General features: G+C 41.7%; 1 protein-coding gene across 5 annotated transcripts in view; it reads left to right on the top strand.

Moving 5' to 3' along the window:
* pds5a (PDS5 cohesin associated factor A) overlaps positions 1–17660 on the top strand; it is a 29057-nt gene that overhangs the window by 306 nt on the left and 11091 nt on the right. Inside the window, exons 1-14 of one of the 5 annotated variants that reach the window (XM_017461185.3) lie at positions 270–690; positions 1555–1716; positions 12833–13036; positions 13417–13503; positions 13608–13705; positions 13947–14073; positions 14323–14403; positions 14515–14655; positions 16100–16215; positions 16309–16403; positions 16497–16642; positions 16929–17080; positions 17270–17383; positions 17510–17591. In XM_017461185.3, coding sequence (XP_017316674.1) covers positions 1603–1716; positions 12833–13036; positions 13417–13503; positions 13608–13705; positions 13947–14073; positions 14323–14403; positions 14515–14655; positions 16100–16215; positions 16309–16403; positions 16497–16642; positions 16929–17080; positions 17270–17383; positions 17510–17591 — 1557 coding nt within the window. In that variant the 5' untranslated portion in view covers positions 270–690; positions 1555–1602. Of the gene's footprint in view, positions 1–269; positions 691–722; positions 910–1554; positions 1717–12832; positions 13037–13416; positions 13504–13607; positions 13706–13946; positions 14074–14322; positions 14404–14514; positions 14656–16099; positions 16216–16308; positions 16404–16496; positions 16643–16928; positions 17081–17269; positions 17384–17509; positions 17592–17660 lie in introns of those variants that run through there. The other 4 variants (XM_017461188.3, XM_017461186.3, XM_047152427.2 and 1 more) reach the window with 4 other exon arrangements.

Here is a 17660-nt window from a genome sequence, read left to right on the forward strand (position 1 = left end):
ACTTTTCTAATCTCAAATCCAACCAGAGACTATACAAAACAGGGGGGGAAGTGCAATGTTAATAAAGTACACGATGGTTAATTATGATTTATAGTGGACCGACAACAGGAAACTACTATGTAACGTTAGCACTGAGGCGAGGACGCAGTTAGTTCAATTCAGATAACTAACCGACTCTCGAGTGAATAGAATTAAGGAGTCGACTCATTTTTGAATCGACTCGTTGTTTAAGAGGGTGGGGGGGTGGGGATAAGCCACTGGTTGAACCATGACTTTTATGTTATGCTCAGCTAGTACCCTAGGGCTGTATTATTGCTTTGACTTGCCATGGCTTATAGACTGACTAGTGCGTGAGGCTTTTGTTTGACGGCAACCTCGGTCCTTTTGAGTCGTATTTATTTATTTATTAATTTATTAATTCTTGTTCCTTCACAATGTTATAAAATTGTGTCAGAGAGCCTGAGTGTGCTGTTTTCTGTTCTCGTTCTCCCGCCCTCTATGAGACTCCGTTCAGCCCGACGGGGGGCGCCGCGGCTCCACTTTTTTTTTCTTTTCTTTTTCTTCTTTTTTTTTTTTTTTTTTGAAAGAGCGCTGTGTGAAAAGAGAAGCCGCTTTTTTTGTGGCGAAACTAAAAGCTCCCCCCAAAACCCGAAACTGACCAATGAATAAAAAAAACAACTTCTCCGTGAGGTAAATACCGGCATGAGGTTTTAACCGAGCCCAGCTGGGACGCGTGTTGTTGGGGGGTAGTTCTCGCCTGGTACTTTGGGATGTTCGGATCTTCACCGTGTCGCCAAGTTGCTTCGTGAGGGACGGTTTTCTTTCCTTTTCTTTAAAAAAAAATAATAAAAATTATCGGCATTCACAAAGCAAGGATGCCAGTCGAGTTGGAGTTGTAAAGCCAAACAAGTAAATAGTTGTTCGTTTTCTGCTTGATAAAGTTGGTGTACTTTTTGGACCGTGGCTTTTGAATGATCATTGTGACCAGAGATCTTATTTTCTATCCGGGATCTGGAAGCTGTGCGTGTTCGGCGCTCAGTGTCAGCGTTGTGTGAACCCGAAGCTAAGAGTTTGAGGCCTAGCGCGGTAATATAGCTAGGCCACGGTTTCTATGGAAAGCTAAGCAGCTAATGTTAGCTTTTGAACTCAAAGCTTTTGTTATGAATTAGCTGGCTGTGAGGAATTAGTTTAAATGCTGTATTGCGGGACTGCGTGGGTTTTTTGTGGGGGTTTTTTAAGCGTGAACCTTTCATCGAAAGTCGTCTTAAAACGAGTCGGAGACAGGAAAACTGTAGAAAATGCGGTTGCATTTAACGTACGCTGCTAGCTAGGTCTCGGGGCTAGTTTCAGAGCTAGCTGTTTAGGTTCCCGGCCTGTGTTTTGAGCGGTTTCAGACTCGACTCGAGGTAGACGCGGTGTGTCGGTGTTTTATTCTAGCGGGGTAGGGTCGTTGTTTTTTATTTCAGGAACGTGTATTGTATTTAAAACGTGGGGTTTTATTTAGCAAAAGTACGGGGTCGGTCGCTCGCTGAACTTTTGTTTTCCCACCCATAGAGGCCAGTAGAGGACCGTGTGGAAAATTCGCGTTAGCGGTACAGCGGTATGGAGTTCCCGCAACACCAGAAGCCGCCGGGGGACGGCAAGATCATTTACCCGCCCGGAGTGAAGGAGATCACGGACAAAATCAGCAACGATGAAGTGGTGAAACGGTTAAAGGTAAGAACGTTGTCATGCTCCTCGTCTTGTCAAATCTGTATTGGAGTGAGTTTCGCGTGCACAAGAACTCACAAACTGGACCTGTTTATCATCAAGGGATCTGCAGGTGAGGCAAGGATCCAGTCCAGGCATCTGGATCCTGAAGTGTAAACAAACATCTGGCCATTCAGAAAGACTGCTCCTGATGTGTTGTCTTTGCTTCTTTACATTTACGGCATTTAGCAGACACCGTTATCCAGAGTGACTTATCTTATATCTTTATACATCTGAGCAAATGACGGTTAAGGGCCTTGCTCAAGGGCCCAACAATGACAGCTTGGTGGTGCTGGGGTTTGAACCCCCGATCAGTAACCCAATGTTATTGTTTTTATGAACTTAATAAGACAGTGGGGGGGGGTGCTGAGCGTCACGTTGTCGTTGAGAAACCCGGAAAGCTGAACGTCCACCGTTTTTGATTTTTCCCTCTTGAAGGAAAATTGACCAACTGTCACAAAGCACTGAGCCTGGAGACTCCTTCCATAAGCGTTTCATAAAGATTTTATAAAATCTCACAGCAAACAGAAAACTTCGCCATCCAAATGTCAAGATTGTAAAGTTTTTGAAATTCGTTTATCATCAGTCGTATCTGTAGCGTCCACTGTGCGAGGCCTCGTGTAAATCGCTCCTATAGAAAGGAGCGTTCGTGTATTAGGAGTATTAAGACAAGGGCTTTAATGCAAAATGTTTGAATGACAGAAAAACGATTAACACTTTCTGACTGAGCAGAGCGCATCGCCGATGTAGCGTGATAAAGCAATATCTCACGAGCAAAAGAGTCAAACTAAGTCAATATCTTGGGGAATAACGCCATGAAAACTGGGGCACTGAACTGCACACCGCGTCTGGTGCGAGGAGGAGATTCCTGACGCAGACATTCGCTCTGCTTCTGTCCTCGCGTCTGCTCGAGGCCTGTCAAATCATCATCTGAACTTTGAATATTCGTCAAGTCAAACGGCGCTCTAAAACACGGACACTGACTGACTAAAGCGTAAAGAATTCACAATACTGGATTATAATAGCGTCTTATTGTAATGTTATTATTTCAGATCACATGTTTTTGTTCATGCATGTTTAAGTTAATATTTAAAACGGGTGAATATTTGGTTTAATTTTTGCCTTTTCTCGTCAACTAAAATGCCGTCGATTCATGTTCACTACCGTTGTAGTGAGTAAAATGGATAAATATGACCTGACGAAAACGTCCTTTAAATTTAGTCGCTATTTCGTCAGAAAGACAAAAGATATGCTGTGTTATCAGTGGCATAAAATTGTTTCAAAGTGACGAGGATATTGTTTGAGTATTATTTCTGGGACAGTATATCGTCCAATAAAATGTTCTCGTGACAGGCCTAAGTAACAGCTCAGTCACAGGGACTTCAGTGATGGACTGTCCACATAATCTAAAACTAGTAATAAACAGATTTTTTTTTTTAAACGTGGTGTTTAATAAAGTAAAATGTAAAATCGTGACTTTTACTAGAGGTCGACCGATATTGGATACCCATAACGAAGTTGTTCAGTACCTACCTACTGATAACCGATGCTGAATGAAAACATAACACTCAAACTAAAACATTGAACTTTATTATAAAAGTAAACAGTGCTGACTGGACCATGAAAATGTACACTACTTTTAAAATGAAATATATATTAATATATGCCTGATTATTAAATTAAATTAATAAGATGTACATCCAAGTGTAACCGAAAAGTACTACTCCAAATATAATCGTTGGCAGCTCACCGTGGTATAAGTTTTTATTTTGCTTCTTTGCTCCATCAATGATCATGGTTCCTAAAGAAACCACAACCGGTTGCCATGATAACGCACAGTCTGACTGCCAGCCCATAATAAGTGTGGTCACGGTTTCAATGTAAAGAACTATTGCCAGAACAAGCAGAGTGATGCAAACAGTGAAATGTACCGTGTGGTTATGCTTAATATCTGCACTCTTGGAACGCCTCTTGTCCAATCAAATTAGTGGAAGCTGTTTTTGTTTTTTTGGAAAGAGTATAATTATTTATGGTCCTTCGCATATGAGAGAAAGCGGTTTCCTTTTAAGTTTCATGCATTGTGGATTCTTTGCTAACGTGTGTGTGTGTCGCATATACTGTGCATAGTGCAAAAAGTTACAGTGAAAAATAAACACCAGAACGACATGACTTTTTTTTCTCTTTCCAGTTTTTCCGGTAAACTTTCATTCCCGGACACGTTGGCCGTCACTAAAATTTCTTGGCGGAAGCTCTGCTATATATTTATATAGTCACTGTAGAAATTCCGGCTTGCTGCGAGCATGCTGATTTTCTAGCTCACGAATGGCTCGTGAGCCAATACCGTCTTTGTATACACCTCAGTTAGTAGTGTTGCCTGTGCAACCAGCCAGTGGTAAATCTGGAAAGGAGAACACGGTGTAACTGTGCTAAACCCGTAACTGTGCTAAACCCGTACCTGTGCTAGTGCTTTCTACCTTGGGGTTTGCGAACGTTGAGTCACGTGCCATAGTTAGACGGACACGTGCCTTATTAATAATTCGGTTTGCGTTTTGGCTGTCAAAATACCAGCAACGCTCCTTCACCGTCACATCATCAAAACAGAAGAACATTTACAACCCCTGGTAAAGATGATGGAATCACCACGCTTGAAGGATGTTCACCCAGTTTTTTTTTGTTTGTTTTTTTAATAAACAAATCAGATGTGACCCAAAACCATTTCCGATCAAATAGAGGAAAAAATTATGGAATGATCAATAAAGAACAAATCACAATGCTCCTCCTTGGGTATTGAATTCTTTGATGCATGGATTTCACTAATGAAAAACAATGTTCCCCATCAAGCTGGTTCCAGCTTTCTCCAATAGCGGTCGACAGATCTGCTTTGCAGGATAGAGCCTTGTCATAGACCCGTTTATAAATTTTATTTATTTATTTTTTTTAAAATTCCACCATAAACTTTCGATCGGATTGAGATCTGGACTGTTTGCTGGCCATTTCATTGAGTTGATCTGCCTTTCCTGAAGAAAAGCTTTAACAACCTTGCTCTGTGGCCAGATTCATTATCACACAGATTAATGACTTCACCACCAAACCTATTGTCTGTCAGTGGAATGAGCAAAGTGTCCAAAACTTCAATGTACTCCTGGGCATTGACTGTTTAGGCTGTGGCTCAGGTGGTAGAGCGGGTTGTCGGTTGTCCACTAATATTAGGGTTGGCAGTTTGATTCCCGGCCAACGTGACTCTACGTGCCGAAGTGCCCTTGGTGGACGCTGAACCCCAAGTTGCTCCCTATGGCAAGTTAGCACCTTGGTAGCATATATCTCCTTTCAGTGAGTTTTCTGAATAAGGTGTTTACAGGCATATTCCAGGGCTGGAAATTTTTGTTCAGTGTTCTGATGGTGGACTCATGAACATTAACATTAGCCAATGTGAGAGAGGCCTTCAGTTGCTTAGAAGTTACCCAGGGTTCCTCTGTGACCTCGTGGACTATTACACGTCTTGCTCTTGGAGTGATCTTTGTTGGTCTTCACTCCTGGTGAGGGTAACAACGGTCTTGAATTTCCTCCATTTGTACACACTGGCTGAGGGTTGTTGGAGTCTAAACTCTGTAGAGATGGTTTTATAACCTTTTCCAGCCTGATGACCATAAACAACTCTTTCTGATGTCCTCGGAAATCTCCTTTGTTCATGCCATGATACACTTCCACAAACATGTGTTGTGAAGATCAGACTTTGATAGATCCGTGTTCTTTAAATAAAACAGGGCGCTCACTCACACCTGATCGTCATCCCATTGATTGAAATCACCTGACTCTAATTTCACCTTCAAATTAAACTGCTAATCCTAGAGGTTCACGCACTTTGCCACTCACAGATATTTAATATTGGATCATTTTCCTCAATAAATAAATAAGCAAGTGTAATATTTTTATCTGCTTTTCATCCCCTCAGTCAACCGAACAAGTGTGTAAATGCTGCAAAGAAGCCATTATGATGACGAGTAACTCTGCACATCATCTGCTTCTCTCAACTCGCCGATCTCACAAACCGCCATCTTTTATTGATCCCGCAAAATGACTTAAACCTGAAACTGCTACCGTAGAGCCCTGCAGACTTAATTTGCATTTTCACACTTGTCAGTCTTTATTTTAGAAAAACAAATTACAAGGTGATTCCATCATTGTTTTTCCTCTACTTGAGTTGGGGGAGGTGTGCTATTGATTAAAACAATTTAATTTAGTTAGTTTGAGGTATGTTTCACAAAGCTAGATTGTTCAGCTGTTAAGCAAAAATAGTTTTGTGTCATGTGATTTTCTTTATTTGCTACCTGGGTGAACATCCTCGAAGTGTGGTGGTTTCCATAATTTTTTTGCCAGTTATCTATACACACTCTGTACAGATAACGGCAAAGAAAGGTTTAAAATGTTAAAAGAAGCTAATCAGAAGACTTTAATAAGGAATCGTGCAGGACAGGACCAGTGTACTTGTGGACGGAGGTCAGTCGCGTGTAGAAATAGCGCGGCGACTCTGGTCACTCAAATGCTACGGGTGACGCTTACCTCACTGAAGTGATCATCAGTACTTCCTGTCGTAAACTTATCGTTCCTTCATTTGTTAGGCAGTTTTTCTATAAGTAGATCAGATTTCTAAATCTACAAGTAGGTGTCTTTAAATGTAATTGGAATGAAATCTTCACCTTCTGGAAGTGCAAAAGAGAAACTTGATTCAGTTCCGGAAATCTTATAAGTTTCAGAAATATACAAAGTAGAAAATCTGTACGTTTACATGGACAGCAATAATCCGATATTAAGACGATACTCTGATTAAGAAACTAGCATGTAAACAGAGATTACTGACGACCTTAATCCGATTAAAGTCGTACTCGAAGTAAACACAAATGGAGTTAAGACGTGTGGAGTATTCCTGTTTTAGTCTCGTTACAGACACGTACACACCTTTAATTAACGTCGTGTGGGAGTTTTCACCGCATTGTGCGACAGGACACGTACACACACGGCAGCGCTCGACCGTTTGACGGCGAACAAGAGAGAACGGCTGCGTCCCAAACCGCGTACTTACCTGCTGTATAGTAGGAGAAATACATGTACCTCGGCTACTATATAGACAGTAAGTACGCGGTTTGGGACGCGGCCCACGGCTTCAAGCAATCGTCTGTTTACACGTACAGCACGACAAATAATTAACCGCACTTGTAGCTTTTGTGAAAAAATAAACAGCCACAACTGTATACGGTTCCATAATGAAGACGACCTGTATTTCGATACGTGAAATTCCGGAGGGGACACGGCGTGGCGCGGTGACGTAATGACGCGTGATGTTAATCGGTCTATGTTCTAGAACATGTAAAACAGGAACATGAAAGGAGTATTCTAAAAACGTCTCATGTAAACACCGTAATCAGAATATTGTCTTATTCAGAATAAGGTGAATAATTAGATTACTGCTGTCCATGTAAACGTAGAAAATGTCGTGTTATCATGTGGAGGGTTTTTGCAGGAAGGCAAACATATAAAAAATAAATTTGAATTTATTTGTGTTTGTTCACAATATTAATTTTCATTTGTCTAGGTCTTAAATAGGTATTAAAAAGTGTTTATTAGGATTTGCCAGTGAGGCCGCTAAACCTTTGCATTGAGAGTTTAATTCAGGCGTATGATGTAGGTGATGTAGATTTTTCTCTGTTCACATTTTACCAAAAAAAAAAAATAATAGTGATGATCGGTTCAGTCCAAATTTTTAAAGAAGAGAGGAAACTGAGCATTTCCATCATTTCAGGTTGAAGGGGAGAAGGAGAGGGTGTAATAATATTACCTGCTGTGCAGTCGGGTGAGACTTGCCTACAGCAGCCATCACAAAACCTCAAACGTTTTTAGAGTTTGTGCTGGTTGGGGGATTTTTAAGTGATTCTGCAGTACTGCGCAGTAAAAAATAAATAAATAAAAAAAACAAACTCTAGCAGTGCGTGTTGAATATAAATCCGTTTCTCAATCCGCAGTCTAATTTTTACATGGCCAACATTTTTCAATGTTCTTCTACTCAAAATGTCGAAATGCGTCCGAGCTCTCGGCACAGGAGAACAAACGAAAAGCGTATTTAATCGCTTTCTAATAATGAGCAGAATGTGTAAAGTTTTCAATTGGACACTGTTGTAGGTCTGTTTAATGTTTTTAGGTCAGAATTGATGTCCATTATAAATTTATGACCACATGAGGTTCCACTCCTGTCATCCAAGAACAGGAATCTGAGGCCATCATGGGCAAAGACTCCCAGAAACCGGACAGTTGAAGATCAGCTGGTCTTTTTCCCGTCTGTCCAGTCTGGGTGAGCGTGTGCCCATTTTAGCTGTACTCATGTTCAACATGTGAATCGTGAGAGGGCTTTGGCTGAATGTGTTGTGGTGATGTCACATGAAACACCTCAACCCAAATACGTGGTCATTTTAAAAAGTCGCATAACTCCTGCAAATAGTGTTTGATTTTACATTCATTTCCGGAGGCACTGACGATGGACTTTAGAGCTGCAACAACTAATCGTTTGTGAACATCGCTGTCGACGATTCTCATTATCGATTGCTCGGTCTGCGCTGCACGGGGTGCGTTTACTCATTACGTTGCTTCTGTTCCGTAAACACGCTTCAGAGAGTAAATACTAAAGTTATGTCCCAAATGACGTAGTATACACTTGCACTATGCACTGTGTACTCTACTGTCTAGTGTGGGAATTTTAGAAAGGTAATATCATCTCAAAAGGAACAATAGCATTTTTTTTTTTTACTAACCTGAAGTATAAGCTGCTTCCTGTTATGCGACGCCGCTAGCTTTAGCAGATACCCAGAGTCACTGACAACTTTTTTCAGTTTACTGTTAGTCAACGTTACTTTTTATAAAAAAGTAGTGCATAAATACTATTATATATAATATAAACTTCTATATTAGTTTGTATTAGGGCTGCAACTAACGATTTTCATAATCGATTAGTTGGCCAATTATTTGATTATTTTTTCGATTAATGGGATGGGGCAAACTTTCGGTGCCCTGTTTGTTTGTTTGTTTAGAATAAAATCCACAAACTGAAAATCCACAAAAAATAAAATTAAGACTAAAAGTTTACACAACTGTTTTTAAATTATAAGATTGAAAAGAACCCAATACACACACACACACACACACACACACACACACACACACACACACACACACACCAGAATATATATTATTAATTTAGGACTGTGGTTTAATTCTGTGCTATTTTGCTTCTATAAAAAGTAATGCAGAAATACTTGGTTTAAATACCAGGTTCAATTACATTTTATTGTTGGTGTGACATTTAATTTGACTCTCTGAATGATCTTTAGTTTATTTTATCCATCACTGCGACACTTGAACTTGTCTACCACTCACAGGTTTTTGCAAATTATCATTTCATTTGTAAATAAATTTCAAATAAATCCATCAATGAACGATCGTCAGCTCGGCTAACGTGATATTTGGGAATGTGTGCGAATAAACGAGTTGACTCATTTTAAAACATCTCATTTGAATATATTTTGATACATTTAACACACAATTTTTTTTATTATTTAAAACTTTCCTACGGATCCCCTGCAATTACACCACTGACCACTAGGGGTCTGCGGAAACACTGCAATAGGTGGTAGAGTACATGGTGCATATTGTAAGTGTATAGTACGTCATTTGGGACACAACTTTATTATTTAATAAAGCGTGGTTTCGTAACAGAAGTAACATAATGAGTAAATGTACCGCCCACAGACCGACTAACCGATAATGAGATTCGTCAACAACGATTTCCATAATCGATTATCAATTTTATTGATTAGTTGTTGCAGCTCTAGTTTCTATTTAATTATTTAAGTATTTAGGCGTTATTTTTATGAATGCGCAGAATTAAACTAGTCCTAAATTAATAATGTATATTCTAGTGTGTGTCTGTGTGTATTGGGTTCTTTTCAGTCTTTTATATAATTGGACAAAGAGTTGTGTAAAGTTTTAGTCTGAAGTTTATATTAGTAACACTGTTTGTGGCTTTTATTTTGAATAAACAAAAAAATGGTATTGAAAATCCCCCCCCCCCCCCCCCCCCTAATCGAATAAATAAATAAATAAATAATCGGCCAATTAATCAATTATGAAAATAATCGTTAGTAGCAGCCCTATAGGAATCACAATGTTTTTGGTTTGGAATCGAGATCACGAGTCTCACGCTTGATTCTTTGACCAAGAGCAATATGTATGTTTATCATCTTGTGATTTTACAACTGGTATGAATCATCAGCGATGAACAGTTGGGGATAAATAATGAACTATGCTCATATTTGTACTGGAGTTCACACTAAACTCTACAGCACACGTATTGACTTGTATTCAAGTTGAACATTTCAGCGCTGCTAGCTAGCGGACTGACGCGCTAATTCGTTTGAATGTTATTGTCACGTTTACATTTATTCACAGTGTAAAGCGCAGCATGAAAGTACCAGCGTGTACTCATTCAACGGAGACTGTTGGAGAGGTTTTTATCTTAGAATATGGTATGTGTGTAGGTTTGGGGGTTTTTTGCCTCGGTTTTAATTGAGGTGTTTTTGAAAGTATATATTTGGTAGTAAGAATTGCTGTACTAGTGTAGTAACCCCAGTTCACGTGGGCACTGTGCCCGCTGCAGCCTCGGCTGTCGGTTCTCTTCTGACGGAAGCGGATCGCGACGTGGTCTTCTGCTGTCGTAGCCGATCCGCCTCAACGTTCGACGTGTCGTGCGTTCTGAGACGCTTTTCTGCTCATCACAGTTGTACAGAGTGGATATCTGAGTTACTGTAACCTTTCTGTCAGCTCAATACTCCAGTCCGGCCATGCTCCGTCGACCCCTCTCGTCAACAAGGCGTTTCCGTCTGCAGAACTGCACTAATGCTTTTTTTATTTTCTTTATTGGACCGTTCAGAGTAAACTCTAGTGACTGTTGTGCTTGAAAATCCCAGGAGATCAGCAGTTATAGAAAGACTCAGCATCCCATCTGGCGCCAGCAATCACGCCACAGTCAAAATCACCGATCACGTTTGTTTCTGACGGTTGACGTGAACAGTAGCTGGAGCTGCTGGCCTGTATCTGCATGATTTTATGCATTGCACTGCTGCCACATGGTCGGCTGATTAGATAATTACATGAGTGTGTGTGTGTGTGTGATATTTATGTTGATATTTTTGTTGACTGTTTGTGGCTGATTTTACTAGGTAGATTAATTATCGTGCACACATGGCAGATAAATCTTTTCTGACTCTGGAACATGCAGGTATGTGGAAATATGGATTATTTGACCCTGACTTGCACTTACTCAGCACCGTCCACTTGTGATTTAGTCACTGAGGCCGATATCGATACCGAGTCTCGACAGAGCCAGAGTGAATATTCTGGCTCTCACATTTCTGTAGCACTGACTGCACACTCCCCCACCACTGTCTAACACACACACACACACACACACACACACACACACACAGCAGCAGCAGCACTCCATGGTCCTAAAGCTAGAAGGCTTTTGAATATGAAGCATATAGACTCACTGGCCACTTCATTAGGAGCAATTATTAGGCACTACAATTTATTATTTAGGCACGCCGGGTCTGTTATTTAGGCACGCCGGCCTGGCACGCCGGGTCTGTTATTTAGGCATGCCGGGTCTGTTGTTTAGGCACGCCGGCCTGGCACGCCGGGTCTGTTGTTTAGGCATGACGGGTCTATTATTTAGGCGTGCCGGCCTGGCACACCAGGTCTATTATTTAGGCATGCCGGCCTGGCATGCCGGGTCTATTATTTAGGCACGCCAGGTTGGCACGCCGGGTCTATTATTTAGGCGTGCCGGCCTGGCACGCCGGGTCTATTACTTAGGCGTGCCGGCCTGGCACGCCGGGTCTATTATTTAGGCACGCCGGGTGTATTATTTTGGCATGCCGGGTCTATTATTTAGGCACGCCGGGTCGGCACGCCAGGTCTATTATTTAGGCACGCCGGGTCTATTATTTAGGCACGCCGGGTCTATTATTTAGGCACGCCGGGTCATATTATTTAGGCACTCCGGGTTATAGATTTGTCAGCTTTTCATTCATGGTGCAAATCTCCCATTCTACCACATCCCAAAGATGCTCTCTTGTATTCAGATCTGGTGATCGAGGAGGCTGCTGATGTACACTGAACTCATTGCCATGTGGAATTGTGTGTTCGTGTGCACTACTTGTCCTGAGGAAGGGGGGGAGGAAAGGGGCGTGGCCAGACGTACGCGTTACCGCATTAATATTAATTACCTGTCAGCGAGGACAAAATTGAAGTTGAAATTCACTAATAACCTAGTTATTATTAGTTGGAACTGAGCTCTTTATAAAATTATGTAAACTGAGTTCACGTGCTCTGTGGTGGAAAGCATTGAAGATACTTATCAAATCCTAGTATAGTGAGGTGGATCTGATGTACAACACGTCGATACGTGGTCTTAATTTAAATCCCCGTTCATGTTCTGGGAACATCACCAAGGGAAGCCTCAGAGAAAGCGGTTTTGTTTCAGCTCTGAAGTCAGACAGCAGCCTATTAAAGTACGTATAGGACTCCTGATCCACTTATTAGGAGATGCAGCACAGTTTAATTAAGTTGACCTTAATGCTGCAAACACCACGTTTTTCTTCTGACAGATATTTAAATCGGCCAACTCGATATCACGGTAGAAGGAATGTCAGCAATTCCTGATAATTATCATCAAACGTTCCGTGTCCACTCCATGCCATTACTGCACCACCACCAGGTTGTTGGCTGATAGGAGTGGAAGCTGATGTGGTGGTCTTCTGCTGTTGTAGCCCATCAGCCTCGAGGTTTGATGTGCGTTCTGAGATGCGTTTCTGCTCACCATAGTTTTAAAGAGTGGTTGAGTTCCCATAATCCTCCGGTCAGCTCCGGTCAGTCTGGCAATTCCTTCTCAACTCTCTCAACAACAATGCGTTTGCTCTGGAAAAATTGCTGGCTCATGTTCTCTCTCTCTCTCTCTCTCTCTCTCTCTCTCTCTCAGGTGGTGGTGAAAACATATATGGATATGGATCAGGACTCTGAGGAGGAGAAGCAGCAGTACCTGGCTCTCGCACTACACCTGGCTTCAGAGTTCTTCTTGCGGAACCCCAATAAAGATGTTCGGCTCCTTGTGGCCTGCTGCCTTGCAGATATCTTCAGGATCTATGCTCCTGAAGCCCCGTACACGTCTCACGATAAACTCAAGGTGCCCATAAACACTTGTACCAGTGAAATAACCCCTTATTCCAAAACCTACTCATGTGACATCATATCAGTTATACAATATATTTCAGTATTGCTCGAATATCATGACTGGCCCCATGTCCATTCGGGCTGTGTAGAGTTTTGGGCTGCAATGTTTCCCTTTAATAAGGAGACGGTCACCTTAAAACAGCCAAATGACTGTCTTCGACGGTTTCATATTTGGATTCGGGGGTCAGTTATGTTTTTAAAAGGTTACGTGTTGACACACTCGTATCCGAACACGTAGCGTGATGGTTCCTCTGTAAATACACACACGTTTGTCGAATGGAGCATGGTTTTGATTGGTTGATAGTTTTTAATAGAAATTTGTCTGTGTTTTAGGAAATATTTTTGTTCATCACACGTCAGCTGAAGGGTTTGGAGGACACCAAGAGTCCCCAGTTCAACAGATATTTCTACCTACTGGAGGTGAGGATTGTACCGACCCGACAGGTTCACGCATCTTTATTTTATTGCCATTCGGTTTTACTCATGCATTCATGAACCCTTATGTTTTCTGGAATATTCCGCAGAATCTGGCCTGGGTGAAGTCGTATAACATATGCTTTGAGCTGGAGGACTGTAACGAGATCTTTATTCAGCTCTTCAAAACCCTCTTCTCCGTCATCAAGTAGGTTCCGTTTGATCCCGTTTTAATATGCGTTCTTATCCGCGGAGGATAAATCATACCTTTATTAGCTAGCCCAGTGGGTGAGCACGAGCACCGGTGTGCTGCCAGGTCCAGAGCCAGCGGGATTCGGAGTTACAGCATCGATGAGGATTATTGCATCACTGTGAAGTGAAGGAAGGTTTTATTAGGTTTATAGCCACATACCAAATTATTTCTTCTTCTTTTTTTTTTTTTCTTCCAGTAACAGCCATAACCAGAAGGTGCAAATGCACATGCTTGACCTGATGAGCTCCATCATAATGGAGGGTGATGGAGTAACCCAAGAGCTGCTGGACACCATTCTCATTAACCTCATCCCTGCACACAAGGTATGGTTTTAGCACTATTTGGGGCGGCTCACTGTCAGCCAACGTGCAAGAAATGCGTACCGCGTCCGTTATTATTTGGTCGCTCGTTTGAGCGCTGCTTGTTTTTATGGCCAGAGCGACATGCACCCTGGATTTCTGCTCCATCATTTGCCTGCTGTTTTTGTATCGAGTCTGATGACTAGTCACATGTCTGCTCAGATGATAAACATGTATAGACAATCGGGTTATAATGGCATCTCTCTGTTGTAGAACCTGAATAAACAAGCATATGACTTGGCCAAGATGTTGCTAAAGAGGACCGTACAGACCATTGAAACATGCATTGCCTCAGTAAGTCTTTTGTCTGTGTAGGAGCGCGCGTCTCATTCGTTTCCTTTTACGTAACACCGATGATGTATTTCCTGATGTGTTTTGTTTACCCTGTGCTGTCGTGTCTGTCAGTTCTTTAATCAGGTGTTGGTGATGGGTAAGTCCTCTGTGAGCGATCTATCGGAGCATGTCTTTGACCTCATACAAGAGCTGTTTGCCATCGACCCACTGTTGCTTGTGTCTGTCATGCCACAACTTGAGTTTAAGTTGAAGGTGAGGGGCACACACACATACACACACACATTCAAGCACACACTAAAATGCCATATATCAGGAATAGGACTAGTTTTATATTCGGAGGTTGGGGTGCTCCAGTAATTACCAGAGCGTCTCTGTGATTTTGCTCACGTCATTTATTTGGACTTTTTCCCAGGCTCCGCGTTCTAGTCCCAGTGAAGATTACGGTGTCTTTTACCTTGTATAAAATGTCTATAAAAATAACTCCAGGTTAAAGTAATTCTGTGCAAATGTGCAGTCTGTGTTTTATTTATTTATTTATTTATTTATTTATTTGGGCAGTCGATTCGTTCTCGACATTTAGTCCAGTCGCCAAACGCCACTTTGACAGAGGGACATTTCTCTCAAAGTTCCCAACAAAATCTCCTCCCAAACGGAACGATTACAATACCATTTATTCAAACCGCGTTCGATAACGGCGTCCTCCCCAAACTGGAACTAAACCAAGTTCCAGCCCTCGTCCAGTTGCAGCTTTTCTTTTGCTTCGTCGGTGCCTCGATGTCGCACTAACAAACACCGAGGTGCAGCACCTCAACCTTGCGTACGACGCACGTGAACGACGGAGACACGCCCATCTCGGCGAGTTCCACAGAAATCGCTTATCCCACGCGAATTGACGATAAATATCACAGACGTCCATAGTAACTAATCCTGTCTGAACAGGGCTTAAGAAACCTAAAAAGTGTCAACCAAAGCCACACTCGATTCCCACCTCAGGTACAGCTCAGGAGCCCAGAAATGTATTCTTGGCGTTTTCTCGAGCGATTTCTTGAGGAATTTCCCTGAAATGCTTTTTAAACAGTATTGAAGGAGTTCACACTGACGCCGGACTCTTATCCGCTGCTCTTCAGAATATTTCTCTCCGAGTCGTCTGTTTAAAAAAAAAAAAAAAAAAAAAAAAAAGCTTTTTTTTTTTTTTGTAAATAAAATGTTTTCTAATGAAAGAAACGAACACGTCGGCACGATTATATTTTTGTCTACGACGCCGATTTCACACATTTAATCACACAGCTTCAGATCGAAAGCTTTTTAAGATCGTGAGAAACATCTGTCAAGTGTCCGCAAACTTTTGACCGGTAGCGTGTGTACATATAACGACAGAAGTTTCTGATGGTAACGGGAGATGCACGATTTATAAGAAAAATACTTTCATCTAGCTTGTTTTTTGTTTGTTTGTTTTGTTGTTTCAGGCTGTAGTGCCAGGGTTAACTTGATCTAGGCGGGGGGGGGTAAACTTACATGATAGACCACGCCCACTTGTGACTTTTAATTGAATCTGAAAATTGATAGGGATGTTTTGAGCACTAAACGGATACAGATACAAACACAGACAATGGCATTGTATTGCACCCCTAGTTTATATACTGTTTCATCAACGTATTTGCACAAAAGACCAATTTAAGTATTTGTATCTGCGTAGAGCAACGATGGAGAAGAGCGATTAGCTGTTGTAAAGCTGTTGGCTAAACTCTTCGGCGCGAAAGATTCTGAACTGGCCACCCAAAACCGCCCACTCTGGCAGTGCTTTCTGGGACGGTAAGCTCGGAACGTATTTTGACTTTATTTTACTCTTGTTTGCAAGTTTTTCATGCATTGATTTGATTGAATGTGGTTCTGCTTGTCTCCAAGGTTTAACGATATCCATGTTCCTGTGAGACTGGAGTGTGTGAAGTTTGCCAGCCACTGCCTCATGAACCATCCAGACTTGGCGAAGGACCTTACAGGTGTGTATCCGTGTGGGTTCATGCGCTTCTGTGGTTTTGTTTTTCCTAGAACTCGCTACGATTACAATTAATCTTTTTCTTCCTCATCACCAGAGTACTTGAAGGTAAGGTCACATGACCCTGAAGAGGCAATCCGGCACGATGTCATCGTGACTATCATCAACGCCGGGAAGAAGGACCTGAACCTGGTTAACGACCAGCTGCTGGGCTTTGTCCGAGAGAGAATGTTGGACAAGAGGGTGAGGCGTATTCTTTCCTGATTGATGTACAGTTTAACAATAAGGTCTAGTCTAGTCCTTCTTCATATGAATTTGTATGCCTAAATCTTGTTTGCACATTCCCTTCAAACCCTCGTAATGAATCACCATAGACGCACAAAACTCAGACTTGTGTTCCTCTAGTGTAAACAAAGCTCTGTTACCTTCCCCTGCAGGCGAGAGAAGCTTTTATTGGGTATATTAAGTACTGATGGATTTAGTTTTTATGTATGATGTATTTCACGACCGCTTCGGTGTGCGTTTGCAGTGGCGTGTTCGTAAGGAGGCGATGATGGGTTTGGCGCAGCTATTCAAGAAGTACTGCCTGCACCACGAGGCTGGCAAGGAATCAGCTCAGAAAATAAGCTGGATCAAAGACAAACTGCTGCATATATATTACCAGAACAGCATCGATGATAAGTACGTCTCTCTCACACACACACACACACACACACACACACACATGTTCTGTGGAGAATATAATCATATTAAAGCTTCTTCCTTTTTCAACTGTTTCAAACATATCGACATTTATCAGCCGAACTAATCCATCCACTGCTATATTAATTGTGTGTGTGTGTGTGTGTGTGTGTGTGTGTGTGTGTTGAGGTTGCTGGTGGAAAAGATCTTTGCGCAGTTTATGGTTCCTCACAGTTTGGAGACCGAGGAGAAGATGAAGTGCTTATATTACCTTTACGCCTGCCTGGACACCAATGCGGTCAAGTGAGTCCGAAACAAGACGATCAAACCCATATTACTTCTCAGCTGATTTTTTTTTTTTTTTTTTTTTTTTTTTTTAAGCAGTGTTCATGGTGTGTGTGTGTGTGTGTGTGTGTGTGTGTGTGATAGAGCTCTGAATGAGATGTGGAAGTGTCAGAACATGCTGAGAGGACTCGTGAGGGAGCTTCTGGACCTGCATAAGCTGCCCACGGTGCGAAAGTTACTTTTTTTTTTTTCCTTTTTTTTTTTTTTTTTAATAATAAATGTCCCGGACTGTCAT

Source organism: Ictalurus punctatus, chromosome 29, assembly GCF_001660625.3.
Source record: "Ictalurus punctatus breed USDA103 chromosome 29, Coco_2.0, whole genome shotgun sequence".
In the NCBI taxonomy this organism is placed as follows: Eukaryota; Metazoa; Chordata; class Actinopteri; order Siluriformes; family Ictaluridae; genus Ictalurus; species Ictalurus punctatus.